Source organism: Macaca fascicularis, chromosome 12 (genome assembly GCF_037993035.2).
Source record: "Macaca fascicularis isolate 582-1 chromosome 12, T2T-MFA8v1.1".
Taxonomy (NCBI): domain Eukaryota; kingdom Metazoa; phylum Chordata; class Mammalia; order Primates; family Cercopithecidae; genus Macaca; species Macaca fascicularis.
This window is the reverse complement of record NC_088386.1, coordinates 61,592,729-61,610,670: the sequence shown is the minus strand read 5'-3', so window position 1 is coordinate 61,610,670 and position 17,942 is coordinate 61,592,729. Positions and strand designations below refer to the sequence as shown.

General features: G+C 35.4%; 1 protein-coding gene across 8 annotated transcripts in view; it reads left to right on the top strand.

The window, feature by feature from the left end:
* Positions 1 to 17,942, top strand: part of SCN1A (sodium voltage-gated channel alpha subunit 1) — a 143,065-nt gene that overhangs the window by 81,507 nt on the left and 43,616 nt on the right. For 3 of the 8 annotated variants that reach the window (XR_012421179.1, XM_074009378.1, XM_074009377.1), the window contains exons 14-19: positions 380 to 727; positions 2,016 to 2,148; positions 2,968 to 3,206; positions 5,164 to 5,337; positions 6,798 to 7,154; positions 8,320 to 8,802. Coding sequence is in view for 6 of the 8 variants with exons in the window: in XM_074009378.1 (XP_073865479.1) it covers positions 380 to 727; positions 2,016 to 2,148; positions 2,968 to 3,206; positions 5,164 to 5,337; positions 6,798 to 7,154; positions 8,320 to 8,802 (1,734 nt within the window). In the remaining 2 variants the exon portion in view is untranslated. Of the gene's footprint in view, positions 1 to 379; positions 761 to 2,015; positions 2,149 to 2,967; positions 3,207 to 5,163; positions 5,338 to 6,797; positions 7,155 to 8,319; positions 8,803 to 17,942 lie in introns of all 8 variants that reach the window. The other 5 variants (XR_012421178.1, XM_074009376.1, XM_074009375.1 and 2 more) reach the window with 2 other exon arrangements.

The window sequence follows — 17,942 nt, the reverse complement described above, 5'->3', positions numbered from 1 at the left end:
AAGGTCATGGTGCCAGTGTTCACTGAATGTTTACCATGTCCATTGCCATATTCTGAGGATATTTCCCTTTGAACTTGAGAAATGGTAGTTCAGGGTGTGTGTGTTTGTGTGTGTGTGTGTGTGTTGTGTGTGTGTGTTTCAACATGTTAAGGTTGCAATCTATCTCCTCGTTCTTTAATCCCAAGGGCTAGAAACCTTCTTTTATCAAGGTAATTTAATTTAATGTGAACGCACATAAAGTGAGAATGATAGTCAAAAGGAATGGGCCATATTCTGTCATGAATGCTGAAATCTTCTTCCACCTAATCTTGCAAAATGAAATCACATTCAAAGGGCCATATTAATATGGCTTTATTTGTTTGCTGTTTCAAACTTCTAGTCTTTGTTGAGCATCCGTGGCTCCCTATTTTCACCAAGGCGAAATAGCAGAACAAGCCTTTTCAGCTTTAGAGGGCGAGCAAAGGATGTGGGATCTGAGAATGACTTTGCAGATGATGAGCACAGCACCTTTGAGGATAATGAGAGCCGTAGAGATTCCTTGTTTGTGCCCCGACGACATGGAGAGCGACGCAACAGCAACCTGAGTCAGACCAGTAGGTCATCCCGGATGCTGGCAGTGTTTCCAGCGAATGGGAAGATGCACAGCACTGTGGATTGCAATGGTGTGGTTTCCTTGGTTGGTGGACCTTCAGTTCCTACATCGCCTGTTGGACAGCTTCTGCCAGAGGTGATAATAGATAAGCCAGCTACTGATGACAATGTAAGGAAGTTTTAAATAGTTCAGGCATGGCTGGCCCATTATTGTTGCACCAGCCAGTGTTTCTACAAAACGGCAACCTTGAGAATGATTCCTGGTTGGTCACGCTGTGAATGCACCTGCATCTTGTAATATCTTTAATAGACTAACCAACTAAAACCTAAAACCTTCACAGTCTACTGCACAAACCTGAATGCATTTACTTACTGAAAGTGCTAAGGATTAATTAGACACAATAATTACTGCCTCCAGTTGGAGGATTTGCTATATACCCACACTGAATTTAGATAGCAGGACATCCTCTAAGGCTCTGATATAAAAGTAAATGAATGATCCCATGTTTAAGTGTCAAGGGTGTATAATAAATCTTTCCAACGGATTCTTCAATATATCTCTGCTTTAGTTTAGATTTTCAAAAACACTGTGCTTAAGTAGATAGCTTCATTGTTACCTTAATACTCCTAGTACTCATATTTTTCTTACTAAAAAAATGCTGATATAGGTCTTCTCAAAATAAATCTAAATGAAGAGACACAAATACATTATTAATACAGACAGATAAAATAATTGTCTGTGTACAAAGGTATGCTATGTGTTTGTGGATGTACACCCAGATGAGGAATTTCTAAACAGATGCTGCCTCTTCTTAGACTGTTTACTCACTTGGAAATATATCAGCATGAGGAGGCATGACTAAGTCAGAATTAGATGACTTATTGCTTTGGTACCCTGGATGAAACTGTTGTCCATGCAGCATGTGTGTGTTCTTTTCAACATAGAGTTTGTGTTGTCAATGACCATCTACATCTTGTGTCCAGAAAATAAGATGGCAGCTAAGTGTGTTGCAATCATTGATACTTCCTTAAAATTAAATAGCTACCTTCTCAAAAACCAAGTGCCTTGATCACTTGTAGGACTTTTAAGTTACTAGGCTTTTACTATTAGTTCAGAAATAAGGGTAATAACTGTCAAATATATCTCTTAAGAGTTTGATCAACTATATTAAAATTGTTTCATATTTTATAAAATTATGAAATCAGGAAGTTAAAATCTTGGTTTTTGCTGTATGACTAAATGGTTAACAGTTTGAACATTCCAGGCTAATGATACAATAAGTCAGAAATATCTGCCATCACCAATTGAATATGAAAGTGCATGATGCATGTGTTTCATGAAATTCACTGTGTCACCACTTGGTTGTTTGCTTGTCATATTGCTCAAATTAATCATTTAACGCATTAGCATTTTTTTTTTACAGGGAACAACCACTGAAACTGAAATGAGAAAGAGAAGGTCAAGTTCTTTCCATGTTTCCATGGACTTTCTAGAAGATCCTTCCCAAAGGCAACGAGCAATGAGTATAGCCAGCATTCTAACAAATACAGTAGAAGGTTGGTAACAAACTATTTTCGTTTCAATTATTTTCACTAAACTTATATTGTCTCATTTCAAATAAATATATTTGTGAGTTGGAAATAGTGCATTCTAATGAAAAGACAATAAGTTTAATTCAAGAACTGTTACCTGTTATATCTACTCAGATATTCTAGAAGCCTTAACAATTTATTTTAAACTCAGTGATATTGGGACTAAGAATGTTTTCCTAACTGTGTGGCAACTCTTTGAAAATGCAGAATAAAGCATTTCTGTTAGGGGTTTCTAATCTCATTAGTCACAGTGACCCTCTTTTTGTTCCATTAGTTTAAGACTTCAGCAGTACAACCCTTTTCAGCCTCATCCTAAGTACTCTCAAGATTGTAGAGGAAGAGCAGGTCATTTTCACAAAATAAAAACAAGTTAAAATGATGATTCTTGGGTCACATCAATCCCTATTCTAGCTCTCATAGTCTGAGGTTGACAATGTAGAGTCATTCACATAGGGCTGCACACAGCATCTACACCACCCTAAACCATGTTCCCATTGAGACTTCACATGAAAAACCACTCGCATCACTTGAGGCCAAGCGCTGAGCCACAATGTCAGTGCATAAGACAAAAACTACCCATTGTTACCTGGGCTCTATGTGTGTGTCTAATGAAATATCCTTGGGACGTTTAGAGTAAACTCTGTAATTTTTTTTAAGAAGTACAAAAAAGGTTGCCTCTGTAACAAAAATGTGCTGATTACTGAAAATAAGTTTAGTGGATATGAAATAAATGCGTGTGTATAAAATATACCTTTTGGTGGTTCTTATTTTTTTTAAATCTAGAACTTGAAGAATCCAGGCAGAAATGCCCACCCTGTTGGTATAAATTTTCCAACATATTCTTAATCTGGGACTGTTCTCCATATTGGTTAAAAGTGAAACATGTTGTCAACCTGGTTGTGATGGACCCATTTGTTGACCTGGCCATCACCATCTGTATTGTCTTAAATACCCTTTTCATGGCCATGGAGCACTATCCAATGACGGACCATTTCAATAATGTGCTTACAGTAGGAAATTTGGTAAGCATATTGGAAGGTAAATGTGTTTAGTCTTCAAATTTTCTGCTTGAGAAACTGTTTACATTTAATTGTGTATAGCAGTCTTTCAACCACCCTTCATGCTTCCTGGCCCCCGCAAAATGCTAATTATATCATACTGGCTATACTCCACTTTTTGCCAAAAATAATGACCTTAATGTGCTCATAAAAACTGAAAAAGGCATAGGCCTACAGCACTACTTGAAAAGTCAACAGCAATATTTATAACTTTTCAAGATCCAGAAGTAGCTCATAGTTTAAGAACACACTTTTTGAGATATTATTACAATTTCCCTTACTGTAGAAGGTTAAAATAAAATTGTGGATCTCTTTTATCCTTCTTAGTCATCATCATTGCAAGAAATAATTTAACAACTCAAAAATGTCTCCAGCTTTTATTCTTCCAGGATCTAAGTAGTACATGTATTGTTTATCCATCTATTCCATATCAAAACCATGAACTATTTAAAACCTCCAGTACATTTTGTGTATTATATGATTACGAAGGTCATTTTTGGTGAAGGTTGCCACTTAATTTTTCCTTTTTGTGCTTCAAAAACATAAATTATTAAAATGTTTGCCAGTCAACTTAGGAATATTAGCTTTTATTTGCTGAAGGAAAGAGCTAGCTAAAGTAATATATGCATTTTCCATAATATTTGGTTTGAAGTTTAGGATTTTTGATGGTAGAAAGCAGAAACATCATGTATAACAACTGACATTTTATTAGTTATATTTTTGAAGTTCTACTATTTATACTACAGAAGTAAATTTGGCCGGGCACGGTGGCTCAAGCCTGTAATCCCAGCACTTTGGGAGGCCGAGACGGGCGGATCACGAGGTCAGGAGATCAAGACCATCCTGGCTAACACGGTGAAACCCCGTCTCTACTAAAAAATACAAAAAATAAAACTAGCCGGGCGAGGTGGCAGGCGCCTGTAGTCCCAGCTACTCGGGAGGCTGAGGCAGGAGAATGGCGTGAACCCGGGAGGCGGAGCTTGCAGTGAGCTGAGATGCGGCCACTGCACTCCAGCCTGGGCGACAGAGAGAGACTCCGCCTCAAAAAAAAAAAAAAAAAAAAAGAGAGAAGTAAATTTATTTTTTCATGTGCGTAACAAAGAATGATAACAGTAATGCACCTAGTATAGTAATAGATAAGAATGTATAACTCTGATTTGAGGGAAATAGGAATAAGCTTATAGAGAAATAAAACTGCTCATGGGCAAAATGTTGTCAGTACTTATGTTATATGAAGTCTGGAGAAAAAGGTAGTTTGGTATAATGGAAAGAGCACTGTTAAAAATAGATGACTTGAGCCGGGCGCGGTGGCTCACACCTGTAGTTCCAGCACTTTGGGAGGCCGAGGCAGGTGGATCACGAGGTCAGGAGATCGAGACCACCCTGGCTAACACGGTGAAACCTCGTCTCTACTAAAAAATACAAAAAATTAGCCGGGTGTGGTGGAGGGCGCCTGTAGTCCCAGCTACTCAGGAGGCTGAGGCAGGAGAATGGTGTGAACCTGGGAGGCGGAGCTTGCAGTGAGCCGAGATCGCACCACTGCACTCCAGACTGAGCGACAGAGTGACACTCCATCTGAAAAAAAAAAAAAAAAAAAATAGATGACTTGTACTGATATCCTAGTTTTGCCATTTTCTTGCTGCATGATATCAAGCAAGTCATTTCACCCATCTGAAGACCTTAGTTTCCTTATCTGTAAAGTAATAATTCTGTCTGCATTATCTATTTAGCGTTTCCACAAGGATAAAATTAAATAATGTATATGAGAGTCTTTCATCAACTACAAATTGCCATACAAATTTAAGTTAGTAATAGAATCATTGTGGGAAAATAGCATAAGCATTATGTTCTAAGGGCAAATCTTATGTCATGTACATTATCATTATCTGGTGGAATTAGAGTAATTTTGTTTTGATCTTAGGTTTTCACTGGGATCTTTACAGCAGAAATGTTTCTGAAAATTATTGCCATGGATCCTTACTATTATTTCCAAGAAGGCTGGAATATCTTTGATGGTTTTATTGTGACGCTTAGCCTGGTAGAACTTGGACTCGCCAATGTGGAAGGATTATCTGTTCTCCGTTCATTTCGATTGGTAAAAAAAAAAAAAAAAAAAAAAAAAAAAAAAAAAAAAAAAAAAAAAAAAGCACAAAAACATTTCTAACCATCAAGGTTCTTGCATAGCAATGTCATAGTTTTTTTGCCACACAACCCTTAGCATTCTAAGTTTTTCTGTAAAATTTGCATTGTCAAAAACTTTTTCTATGTGGAAAAAAATTCTCAATTATTTACGAAAACCTTTATTTCAAAGAACATAGTTACGTAAAGGTTAATGTATTACTCAGTTGCTATTTTCATTAAGTACTGCTTCTAGAGACTACCACGGTTAATATTTCTAGACCTAAGAAAATATTTTTAATGAAAATGCATCACCTTTTAATAGTAACTTGAAAATATATATATAGCCCTTTGTAGCAGTGGATGAAAATCTGATGTAAGATGTTCATGCAGAAACTTTTTCTAATTCTGTCTCTGGAAAATATGCATCTTGCAAAAGTCAAAGGAGAGAAAGTCTGTAGGATTACTAAACATGCCCATTAATTTACACATATATCCTTACAAGTCAGGAAAATAATTGTAGAATCATGGGAAACATTCCAAGTTTTTCAGTGCAGGTGCATGTAGCTACGTGAATACCCCTAAGGAGCATTAATGAATAATGAACATTTTTCTCTACTTATATCAGGGCTCAGTATGATGTTACTTTGCACACTATTGGCAAATTAATATATTTCAGCAGATATTTCAGATTCAGATGTTAATATTATAATGTCCAGCCTTAGAACCACCTTTATAAAACATATTAAGAAGAGTTGGATTCCAAGTACTCATTAAAAATTCACTATAAGAGGCCTGGCTTGGTGGCTCACGCCTGTAATCCTAGCACTTTGGGAAACTGAGGCAGGTGGATCACTTGAGGCCAGGAGTTCGAGACCAGCCTGGCCAAAACGGTGAAACTCCGTCTCTAGTATATATGTAAATATATACATATATACACGTATATATACATATATACGTATATATATACATGTGTATATACATATATACGTATATATATACACGTGTATATATATTTATATATATATACACACACACATATACGTGTATATATGTATATATTTAACCAGGTGTGGTGGCACGTGCCTGTAGTCCCAGCTACTTGGGAGGTTGGGACAGGAGGATCACTTTTACCTGGGAGGCGGAGGTTGCAGTGAGCTGAGATCACTCCTCTGCACTCCCGCCTGGGTGACAAAAGAAAAAAAAAAAGAAAAGGAAAGAAAAATAATTCACTGTCAGAGAAAATGATCTACATGGTCAAAATATGGAAAATGCAGCTTTTCCTAGGGAGTCCAAAAATTAGCCATGAGCCTGAGAGAGTGAGGGCAGATCAGATATTGTAAGATATTGAATTCTAATTACCATTTCTAGGTAAAGCTCAATACATATAATGCTTTTAAGAACCATACAAATATATATTAATATTTTATTTTCCAGCTGCGAGTTTTCAAGTTGGCAAAATCTTGGCCAACGTTAAATATGCTAATAAAGATTATTGGCAATTCCGTGGGGGCTCTGGGAAATTTAACCCTTGTGTTGGCCATCATCGTCTTCATTTTTGCCGTGGTTGGCATGCAGCTCTTTGGTAAAAGCTACAAAGATTGTGTCTGCAAGATCGCCAGTGATTGTCAACTCCCACGCTGGCACATGAATGACTTCTTCCACTCCTTCCTGATTGTGTTCCGCGTGCTGTGTGGGGAGTGGATAGAGACCATGTGGGACTGTATGGAGGTTGCTGGTCAAGCCATGTGCCTTACTGTCTTCATGATGGTCATGGTGATTGGAAACCTAGTGGTATGTACCCACTTAAGATACGCATTTCAGAAATACATTAAGAGTATAATGGAATGGTGACCGTTCTGTCAAAAAGAAAAACAAACTATGATTATTAGTTTAAAAGTCCGTTACCTTGGATATATTATCACTTTAACAACACAGCAATATAGCAGTGCCCCTACATTTTTTATACCAAATTCTATTTCGTCAGTCACTTCATCACATTTTTATGTGAATTACAGTAGAGTATCATATTGAAGACAACTCTAAAAGGATGTGCTGGGACCATTTTATAAATTCAGAGCCAAGGAAGAGAGAAGTCTAAAAAAAGTGGAGAGAGAAAGAGCAAAATTACCATCCAGATCAGGACTAAAAAGTGGTGTCTTTAAGTGTTCGTAATGATTGTGCCGTTTCTTTGCCTCATTGTAGCATATGATATTCAATCACTCTATGTCATATGGCAGATGCACTAGCCAACCTGAGTTTGTCAGTTCTCGAATAGCTAATGACTCCTGAAATTACCCTAATAGAGTAACTGATCAATCTTTCTCTCTCTTAAATTTGGAGTGTTACTGTTTATAGTATAGAAATATATAAAATATTCTAAAAGTATGTACATTCACGTGCCAGTCTCATGGAAATATGAGAGATTATTCATAAACATCTCTACTTAGTCAACAATGAATTATGAGAAATATAATAGATTAAGAAAACAAGTGTCAATGCCTATGTTAAGCTCCTGATCTTCATTCTGAGTCCTAATGGTTATTTTTCAATTAACATCCTATTTAATATCTTTGTTTATCAAAAAATTATAGAATGCATTTACATGCATAATTGGAAACATTAGTGATTTTTAAGAATTCTTGTGTAGCACCTATATAAACCTGTCTTCTTTTACTCATAAATTTTAGAGTTAGCAAACCCTTAGATTAGCTCATTCAATTTCACTTTACAAATGGGAGAACTTGAGAGCAATGGAAATCATGTCTTTGTCCAGGGATGTGCTATTGAGCCAGTCACAAATTCAGATCACCCATCTTCTAATCACTATGCTGTGGTGTTTCCTTCTCATCAAGTTTTAGAACTTAGAGTTTCTTCCACACTGAAAAGAATAAGTGATTGTAATCTGCTCTTCCCTACATCGGTGTAAAATTATAATCATGTTTTTGTTGTTTTAAAGGTCCTGAATCTCTTTCTGGCCTTGCTTCTGAGCTCATTTAGTGCAGACAACCTTGCAGCCACTGATGATGATAATGAAATGAACAATCTCCAAATTGCTGTGGATAGGATGCACAAAGGAGTAGCTTATGTGAAAAGAAAAATATATGAATTTATTCAACAGTCCTTCATTAGGAAACAAAAGATTTTAGATGAAATTAAACCACTTGATGATCTAAACAACAAGAAAGACAGTTGTATGTCCAATCATACAACAGAAATTGGGAAAGATCTTGACTATCTTAAAGATGTAAATGGAACTACAAGCGGTATAGGAACTGGCAGCAGTGTTGAAAAGTACATTATTGATGAAAGTGATTACATGTCATTCATAAACAATCCCAGTCTTACTGTGACTGTACCAATTGCTGTAGGAGAATCTGACTTTGAAAATTTAAACACGGAAGACTTTAGTAGTGAATCGGATCTGGAAGAAAGCAAAGAGGTAAGATTCTATAGGTGTGTGAAGGTATGAATACATATACATATATACATATACACACATACAGATGATTCTCAATTTAATGATGTTTTGACTTAAGATTTTTTACTTTATGATAATACAAAAGCAATATCCATTCACTAGAAACCATGCTTCAAATTTTGAATTTTGATCTTTTCCCAGGCTAGCAATTTGTGGTACAAGATACCCTCATTATGCTGGGCAGTGGCAGCAAGCTGCAGCTCCCAGTCAACCATGTGATTACAAAGATAAACAACCAATATTCACCATACAGTATACTGTATTCAGTAAATTACATAAGGTATCCAACAGTTTATTATAAATTGTGCTTTTCTTTAGATGATCTTGCCCAACTGTAGGCTAATCTAAATGTTCTGAGCATGTTTAAAGTAGACTAGGGTAAGTTATAAAGTTTGGTAATTAGATGTATTAAATGAGTTTTGATGTACAATATTTTCACCTCACAATGAGTTTATCAGGAGCTAACCTCATTGTAAGTTGAGGAACATTTACAGTACATGTATTATATTGCCTGTATTTCTTATTACATATTTTCCATATAGATTTTTGACATCATGTAAAATTTTATTTCACTGAAGAACAAAATATTTAACTCAAGCTAATGATTGAAAAATTAAAGGGTAATATAGTATATGTGTGAGTTTTCTCATCCTTAGTAATGGATATTTGTTAGATGAATGAATGAACGATCCAACAAATAGACAAACATCATCAGATTTAATACTTACAATAACCTGGAAAGAAATGTGTTATTATGTTAACTTTTCAGACAAGAAAATTAGCTCAGGGAGCATTACGTCCCATAACTAGTGAGGGGAGTGCCGAGAGTTGAACTTAGAGCCCTTATTTACAAGTTCTGTTTATTGTTTGTTGCATCACATTGGCTCATGTACATTGAAGAGAACTTAGCAACAAGAAATATTCTTGTAGCTTCTTCAACTAAAATTACACTGCCCTATGCATTAGCCTGTTTGGACTGCCATAGCACTATACCATAACTGGGTGGCTTAAACAACCAAAATTCATTTTCTCACAGTCCAGAAACTGGAAAGTCCAAGACCAAGATACTAGCAGGGTCAATGTCTAGTGAGGGCTCACTCCTTGGGTTGCAGACAGACACCTCCTTGCTTTGTCCTCACATGGCCTGTCCTCAATGCATGTACATGGAAAGAGAAAGAACTCTGGTGTTTATTCTTCTTCTTACAAGTGCGCCAGCCCTATCAGAATAAAGTCCAGCCTGTATGACCTCATTTAACCTTTATCACCACCTTACAGGCCGTATCCTCAAATACAGTCATATTGAGGGTTAGAGCTCCAGCATATGAATTTTGTGGAGACAAAACTTAATCCATAGCAACCTACTTTAAAATATTAAGTTAAAAGTCTAACGGATATATAAGATAATTAACAAGAAGTCTAGGACAAAGCACCTTTACTTCCCATTTAGTATTTGGAAATCTCAAAAACAGCAGGGTGCCCACCTTTCAGGTTGTATAGTCTAAATATTTTAAAGGATTGAATACATTAAAGACATTTTATTAGAGATATAATTCTATTAGATATCACCATGTCCATTGCATTTTGATGGTTGTCCATGGAAGATACCACAGGTATGTGACATTCTTTTGATTTATTGACTATATCCCTTGAAAGACGCTTCAAGTATTTATAATGAGTCTCTGAATAATCTAGGTCATCCTCCACTTTTAGGAGTATGGGGCTAATATTGGAGCTGGAAGCAGTTGCCTTGACCCTAGCATTAGAGTTGCTTAGTTAGTTCAGGTTTGTGAGATGAGAGAAGGGAAAGAAATATAGTGCAGAGACGTAATAGTAGATAGATCATGTCACATTTCTATGTCTATGGAAATAGATTCAGTACAAAAAAATAGACTGTTTTTATCAATATTGTGGACTTTTTTACAGAATTTTTAATTTTGATGTTATGTCAGTTCAGACTTTGTTTATTTGAGTTTTCCTAAGGAATCAGATGAAGGCCAATTTTTGGAAAAATTGTTGTCTTTGTATTTATAAAATTGATTTTGAACTTCTGTTAAAATAAATTTAGTAATAGCCTAGTCTGGTTTCCTTTGTCTTGAATCTTTAGACCTATATTTAGCATTTGATGAAGACTAATGACTACCATATGCTATCTGTTATATTAAAAAGGAAAAACACTATTTTATTACAAAGACCATCCATAAGATATACATTTTCTGTAAAAATTTGACATGATTCATACTCTTACTGTTGTTGTATATTGATCAAGGCTAAAAGAAACACTAACCATTTTATAAAGCAACTATCCACTGAAGCACCAGGGGTAGTTCTGTTTCTTTCTACTTCATGGCATTTTATATCTTGGAACATTGAGTTACTTGAAATTTTAAATGTTAGGGTAATAGAAGCTTTAGAGATAATTTTATGTGGTGCTTCTCAAATTGTGAGTCATAGTTTAGTTAGACTTGAGAAATCCCTTTAATAGGCCAGGGTTTTTTTTTTTTTTTAAATGAAATAGTGATCCGCCCATGTTGGCCTCCCAAAGTGCTGGGAATACAGGTGTGAGCTACTGCACCCAGTCAATGAAATAGAATAGAATAACGTTAGAGCACATTGCATGTCATAGGGAGAAGTCCTGGTAAATGAAGCTTTTGCCGCCTGTGCTGACCTTTAATGTGTTGCTTGTCTAATTAGAATGCACCCACTTGGTTCATGGGCATAGTGTCTGAAGTTCAGGAGTTCTTAAGCTTCAGAAACACTGTTTCAGCTTTTTGAAGGCAGTGGTAATGAAGCCTTCCCAACCCTAAGCAGAACAGATTGCTTTCTTTTTTGGTTCCCAGAGATACAAGGCATAGAGCATAGTAATAAATAATGCATTTTCTTGACTCATGCATCTTACAAAGTACTATCATATTTTAGGATAGCTACTTATATGCGTGCATGTCTCAACTTTTATGTGGTGACCTACTTAAACATGTTTGATACAAAGTAGACACTCAGATCAAACTTTTCCAGCTCGTTCAACTCTTGTTAATAAAACCATTTTGAAGGGCTCTCATAAATACTTTCTCTGATTAGGGCGTACTTGAGATTGTCATTTTAATTCCAATTATTTTGGACCAAATTTTTCTCTTGATTCAAGATTCACTTGAGTTAGGTTTTGTTGTTTTTGTTTTTGTTAGCCATGTTACCTTGTCACTTTACACCAGCCTTCTAAGAAAGTGATAATATCTCATCTTTTCCACATGAATTGCTGTTGAAATGCAGTTGTATCTCATCCAGATGAAATTTTGTAATTAAATACTGAAACTTCTATTTATCCCCTAATGATACATTTCAATTTCTTTTATTCATTTTTGAATCTGGCTTTCTTTTTATGTTCTTCTACAGATTACCATATTGTATCAAATTTCCTGGCACTTTTACTTCACAATTCCTTTCTTCTTGGTCAGAAATAAACCCATACAATATTGTTTGCCCTCATTGCTTCATCAGTCTCATACTGTATTCTGTTCATCAAAGTAAGGCACAAATTATGAGATATTCTGCTTTTAGAGGAATTAAGCTGACAGCAGATGCCCCAATAGATGAAGTCTTTGTTCTACATTAGGAATGCTGCCTGTAGTACATTAATCTCATCATTTTGGTTCTTTTTGTTTTAGCCTTTATTCTTTTTGCCTATTTTCATTTATTTAGCAGTTATCATATGCCAGGGAGATTAGATAATGGAGTATACTAATAAGCTATAAGGCATGATTTTATCTCTCTCTCTCTCTGTCTCTCTCTTTCTGCTTCTCTCTCTCTCTCTGTCTCTCTCTCTCTCTCTCTCTCTCTCTGTGTGTGTGTGTGTGTGTGTGTGTGTGTGTGTGTGTGTGTGTGTGTGTATTTACAGTTGGACCCTGACTTATAATGGTTTGACTTAATGATTCAACTTTATAATGGGTTTGTCATGAGTTCGCCCTATGGTAAGTTGAGGAGCATCTGTGTGTGTGTGTGACTTTCAACCTTTAAGTATGAATTTTCATATTGAGACATATGTTACTAATGCAAAAATGTTACCTTCCATGGCCTCTGTTAGACTAGTTTCATTTGAACATGTTATTGTTTCCATTCCTGAATTCCAGTAATGACTTATCTGCAATGCATCATAATACCTCCAAAATTATATTAATGCTTTGTGATAAAATTACAAGTGCCCACTGTTTATTATTCATACACTGAACATTTGTTTTTAGACATGTGAGGCCACAGTTATAAAGTTGGTAAATGGTTATACTCTGGAGCCAGATACTGGGTTATATAATTTCATTTTAGCTGCTTACTGTGTGACTTTACCTATCTAATAATCAGTTTCCTCATCTCAAAAACGTGCATATGTTACTGACTGCATTTTTGGGGCAGAGTATTCAACGAGATAATAAATGTGAAGTACTTAGCACCGTGCCTAATATAGAATATTTGATAAATCATCATTATTAGTATTACCAGTTGCATGCCACACTGTTCCAGGTAAGTTTTCTTACAAGAATTACTACTAATAACATATTCCACTATTAGTCTTTTTTTGTTGTTTGCCTTTTGCTCTCTGTAATAAATTGTTTTATAAGTTTATCTGGGAATGGTGATACATTTTATATTTTCTGTATATTTTTTAACTGTTTTGATTACATTCTTGATATGGTAAGCTCCTTAAAATATTTAAGAAAATTACTTTTCTAAGGGGCATTCCAATCAGGAAATATAAACATGCAGAAACCTAAAGACAGGAAGCCAGAGAGTGTATTTGGAGACAATCAGTAGTTTGGAATTCCTGGGGCATAAATCACAGGAGCTGAGGGTGAGATGTAGGTAAGGAGTCTCGGTTTCCAGGAAGCAAGAATAGACTGGTATGAAGAGATGTGCTGAGCTGGAACCTCGTATTTTTTTTGCCTCTCACATCTGTGAAGTCACACCTAAGTATCCTCCATTCCAGAGCAAACTAAGGGCTGTTTTTCCTACACCTTCCTCCTATTGGTCTCCAAAAGAAGAAAGGGAATAGCATGAGTCACATTTCATCTTCTCTTTAAGTCCTAAGAGACTTCAACCTTCAAAGTACATTCAAGTAATTTGAGGAATTGTTTTTTTAAACCTCAGAAAATTTCTGGACTCATGCCATAGTAGGAATAATGATAAGCTAGAAATATGAATTTTTATTGAACATTAATAATAAAGAATGTTGACTTGGAAAGATCTGAGAGAGCTTTGAAGGCTGGGCAAAACTGCCAAGAGTATGCAAAAGACAATACAAAATCTCCTCTCCCTAAATAGAAAGTAAATTTATTCTGGTTATGGATAGTATTTTATAACATTTTTATCCTCTGAAGCACCTACCACAATGCTGGGTACATAACAGTTGCCCAATAATTTTTTGAGTTTTGGTTGATTTATATGAATACTAGATTAAAAGCCTATAAGCCTTTAAGCAAATCACTAAATCTATATTACCCTGTTTCCTAATTTATTAAATGAGGTATCTGTCCTATGATGCTTATAGAAATGTTATGAAGCTCTAAAAGCTATTTGGAAGTTAAAAATGTTCAAAAGTGTAAGGCAATGTCAAGAAAATTACTACTGTAATTCCATTTAAATAAAAATTTTTAAATAAATTAAGTTATTAAAGTTATACTTTTGGGAACAAAAATGGCATATTACTAAAGTAATTATAAAAGAAATATACTTGTTTTTGTGACGAGTGAGCTCTAGAATAAAGAGTAAAAATGTCAGTGAGGTCCTTGTAATTCAGATTATGTTAATAACAGCTATTGTTAAATGTTCACCATGGACAAAGTACTATTGGAGGGCATATATTGTCTCATTCAGTCTTTACACCATAAGACACACTGTTATTCCAGCCTTAAGATGAGAAAAATAAACATATTTTCAACAAAGGAAAACTTGCCAAAGTTACACAAATAGTACGTGGTTGGTCCTGGACTAGAATCCAGGCAGTCTGCTCCATAGTCACACTCTTAACCACTACACTAAATCTTAAAAGTGTCTGAAAATGTACTTTCTTTGGGATATTTCTGAAATAAATAATACTATTTGTTGAAGAACTAGGTACAGGTGTCAGCTATAGATTCGGTGTTAACTTCCAGTCACTGCACATTGGGCACAGGTTAACAGCATAGTCTGGAGTGTTTCAGAGCCCTCCCGCTTAGTCCTGAAAGCTCCTGTTCCTCTGGTGCTGGCCTGCACTTTAGGCTGATCTGCTTCTGCATTCCACACTGATCTGTGGAGGTCTAACTCTACTTACAGAGCACTTAGTCTCCCAGAGTGTGATAGTTGTGCTTAAGGAGCATCCCCTTCTGAGTTTAAAGCTGCTGGAAGAGTCTTCCAAATCATTAGGAAGAACTTCTATGATGCATCATTAGCTTATGAGGTCTTGAGAACAGGAAAAACACTAACCCTGTCTTCCCTTAAGTCCACAGCACATACAACATATTTATTAAATGAATGAATAAATAGATGATGGGCAGTTACTTCTAGATTTCCATTTTTTTCCCCAATTATATCACCGATATATACATTTTTAAATATACTTGCTGCTTTGCTGATATTTTCCCATTTAATACTTTTATCTTACCTTATATGGGTTAAGGAACATATGACAATCCCCAACCTAAGCACATAGTCTCTAAGAGATGGCAACTACTCTCTGTGAAGAGTACTATCCATGGAACCCAAGGTCCTTCTCCATTACTTCTAATTGATCACTAGGGACTGCCAAGGCTGCGTATCTTTGTCCACCTCTCTGCATCTCCACGGCTTTTACCCAGTGTCAGACCTCCATCATCTTCCAGTTTTACTGCTACAGCCTCCAAACGGGTCTCCCCTCACTAGCGTAGTCTTGACAAAACAATAGATGGTCTTTCTAAAATGCAAATCCCGTAACAGTTCTGTCCTCTCTAACCTTTCAGGAGTTGCCCATTGCTCACAGCATGGAGTCTATACTACTTAACATGGCTACAAGTCCCTGCAAAACTGACCACAGCTGACCCCTTCAGTATCATAGAATAGTACACCTCGCACTTCCCCACCCAGCTATACTAATCTTTCATTCAATGGAATTCCCCATGCTTTATCAGTTCTCATCTTTGTACCTTTTCTCTCTGACAGGAATGCTTTCTTACTCCATCCTGCTTCACCTGACTCATCCTTACCCACCACATCCTTCTTATCCCAAATGTCACTTTATTCTACCCTGTCCTTCCTAGACTGAGCGAGGTGGTGATCTCAATATACTCTATACTACTCCTATCACAGTGTGTGGCGATTGCTTCTCTGTATCTTCCATTTGATTGTGAACCGATGAGGGCAGATACTGAGTCTAGTATGTTCACTATCTTATTTTTCAAGTCCTAGTTTTGATGCCTGGCACATTTTTGGTAGTCAAAAATCAGTAATTACACCTATTACAAACAATACAATACTGTGATGGAAATTGTTACATTTATCAAATAAGCACACGCCAAACAATATTCATGTGTTATCTTGTTCAGTCCTTATAACAAGGATGTGAAGTAAGAACCATTTTACAAATTAGGAACCTAAAGCCTAAGGAGGTTGGGATAATTGATTAGAGTCCATAAAACCAGTGATTGTGATTCAAACTCAAGTTTCTCTGATCCTCAGAATAGCGGTACTTTCAACTCTTTCATTATATAGATATATAGTTTATTTGCCCAGTAGACACTTATTAAGTATGTTATAATTTAACATTAAAAATCAATGTCAAAATAACATTATAGAAACTCTGTGCTCAATTTGGCAAAATGAATTTAACAATGAAAATTACACATTTGATTTGCATTTTGGTTTCTAGCTTGGGGATTATAAATGCAATTTTTCAGAATTTTTTTTCTTTCCAATTTTTTTGTATTACCATGATTTTCTATTGACTCAATATGTCTGAAATATGTTGCTTTTGTTCCCTTATATTTAATCATTGATACAAAAGTTTATGTGTGACATATCGAAAGCAAAATTCAGAGTAGTATATTAGAGTCATATTCTTCCACCTTTACTTTTATAATGGACAAATGTTTGACTAAAGAATGGAAACAATTAACATTTTGTAAATATGAATAATCCACTGAAGACTGTCCTTTCAACATACAGCTTGATGAAGAAATCAACTGGGAATAATGTGGGAATTAATGAGTTAATATTTGAGTTTTCTAGCTGCCCTGTGGAAATGTTGAGTCTCATCACAGTGTCTTTTCCATTGATATGATATTGTTCCTTTGTTGAGAGTCTTTAATAGGGGTCATTTTAATTTTTAATATGCATAGTGTACAATAGAAATATTTACTGGTGCACAATGTACACAATGAAATATTAATACTAATATTTCTGAGGTTGTAGAGAACCTCATTTAAGCATGACTTAGGAGATGTATATGTCACAATAGTAAAATACCCAGCATTAAAATAGTACCTGTCCAGTTTTAAAAATAAGTACTTTGGGTAATATTCTTTATATATTACATTTAAATATATGTGTGTGTGTGTGTACATATGTGTACAAATATATGTATATATATACTATATATATATACATATGTATACAAATATATATACATCATATGACCACATATTAAGTATGCTTTTTACCTTTAAATTCCAGATTTAATTATATTACTTATTATAAATTTAGTAGGAGTATTATAAACTCCTACTAAACTCTATAAATAAGCTCCCTATAACAAACCAAGTTTAAAAATAAAAACATAAACATTGTAGGATCAAGTCAGAGAACAAGAAAAAAAGCATTTAATCACTTACTCTCAGAGAATATTGAACAGTGTTTTCTTTGTTTTGCCTTACCCTCAAGGTCAAATCATTTACTAGAGTAAAGAGCATTTTTTTAAAAGCAAGAAATTTGCATAAATCCACTGAGGAGGAAAAATGCTCTTACCATCAGGGTTGTAGTTATTAAGTGGTTATTGAATGCCCTTGTGTACAAGGCAAAGTGGATGCTTCATATACAATGTGGTCTCTGCATTCTGTCTTAATAATTTAGCTATTAAGATTTAGCTATATAATTTAGCTATTAAGATTCAT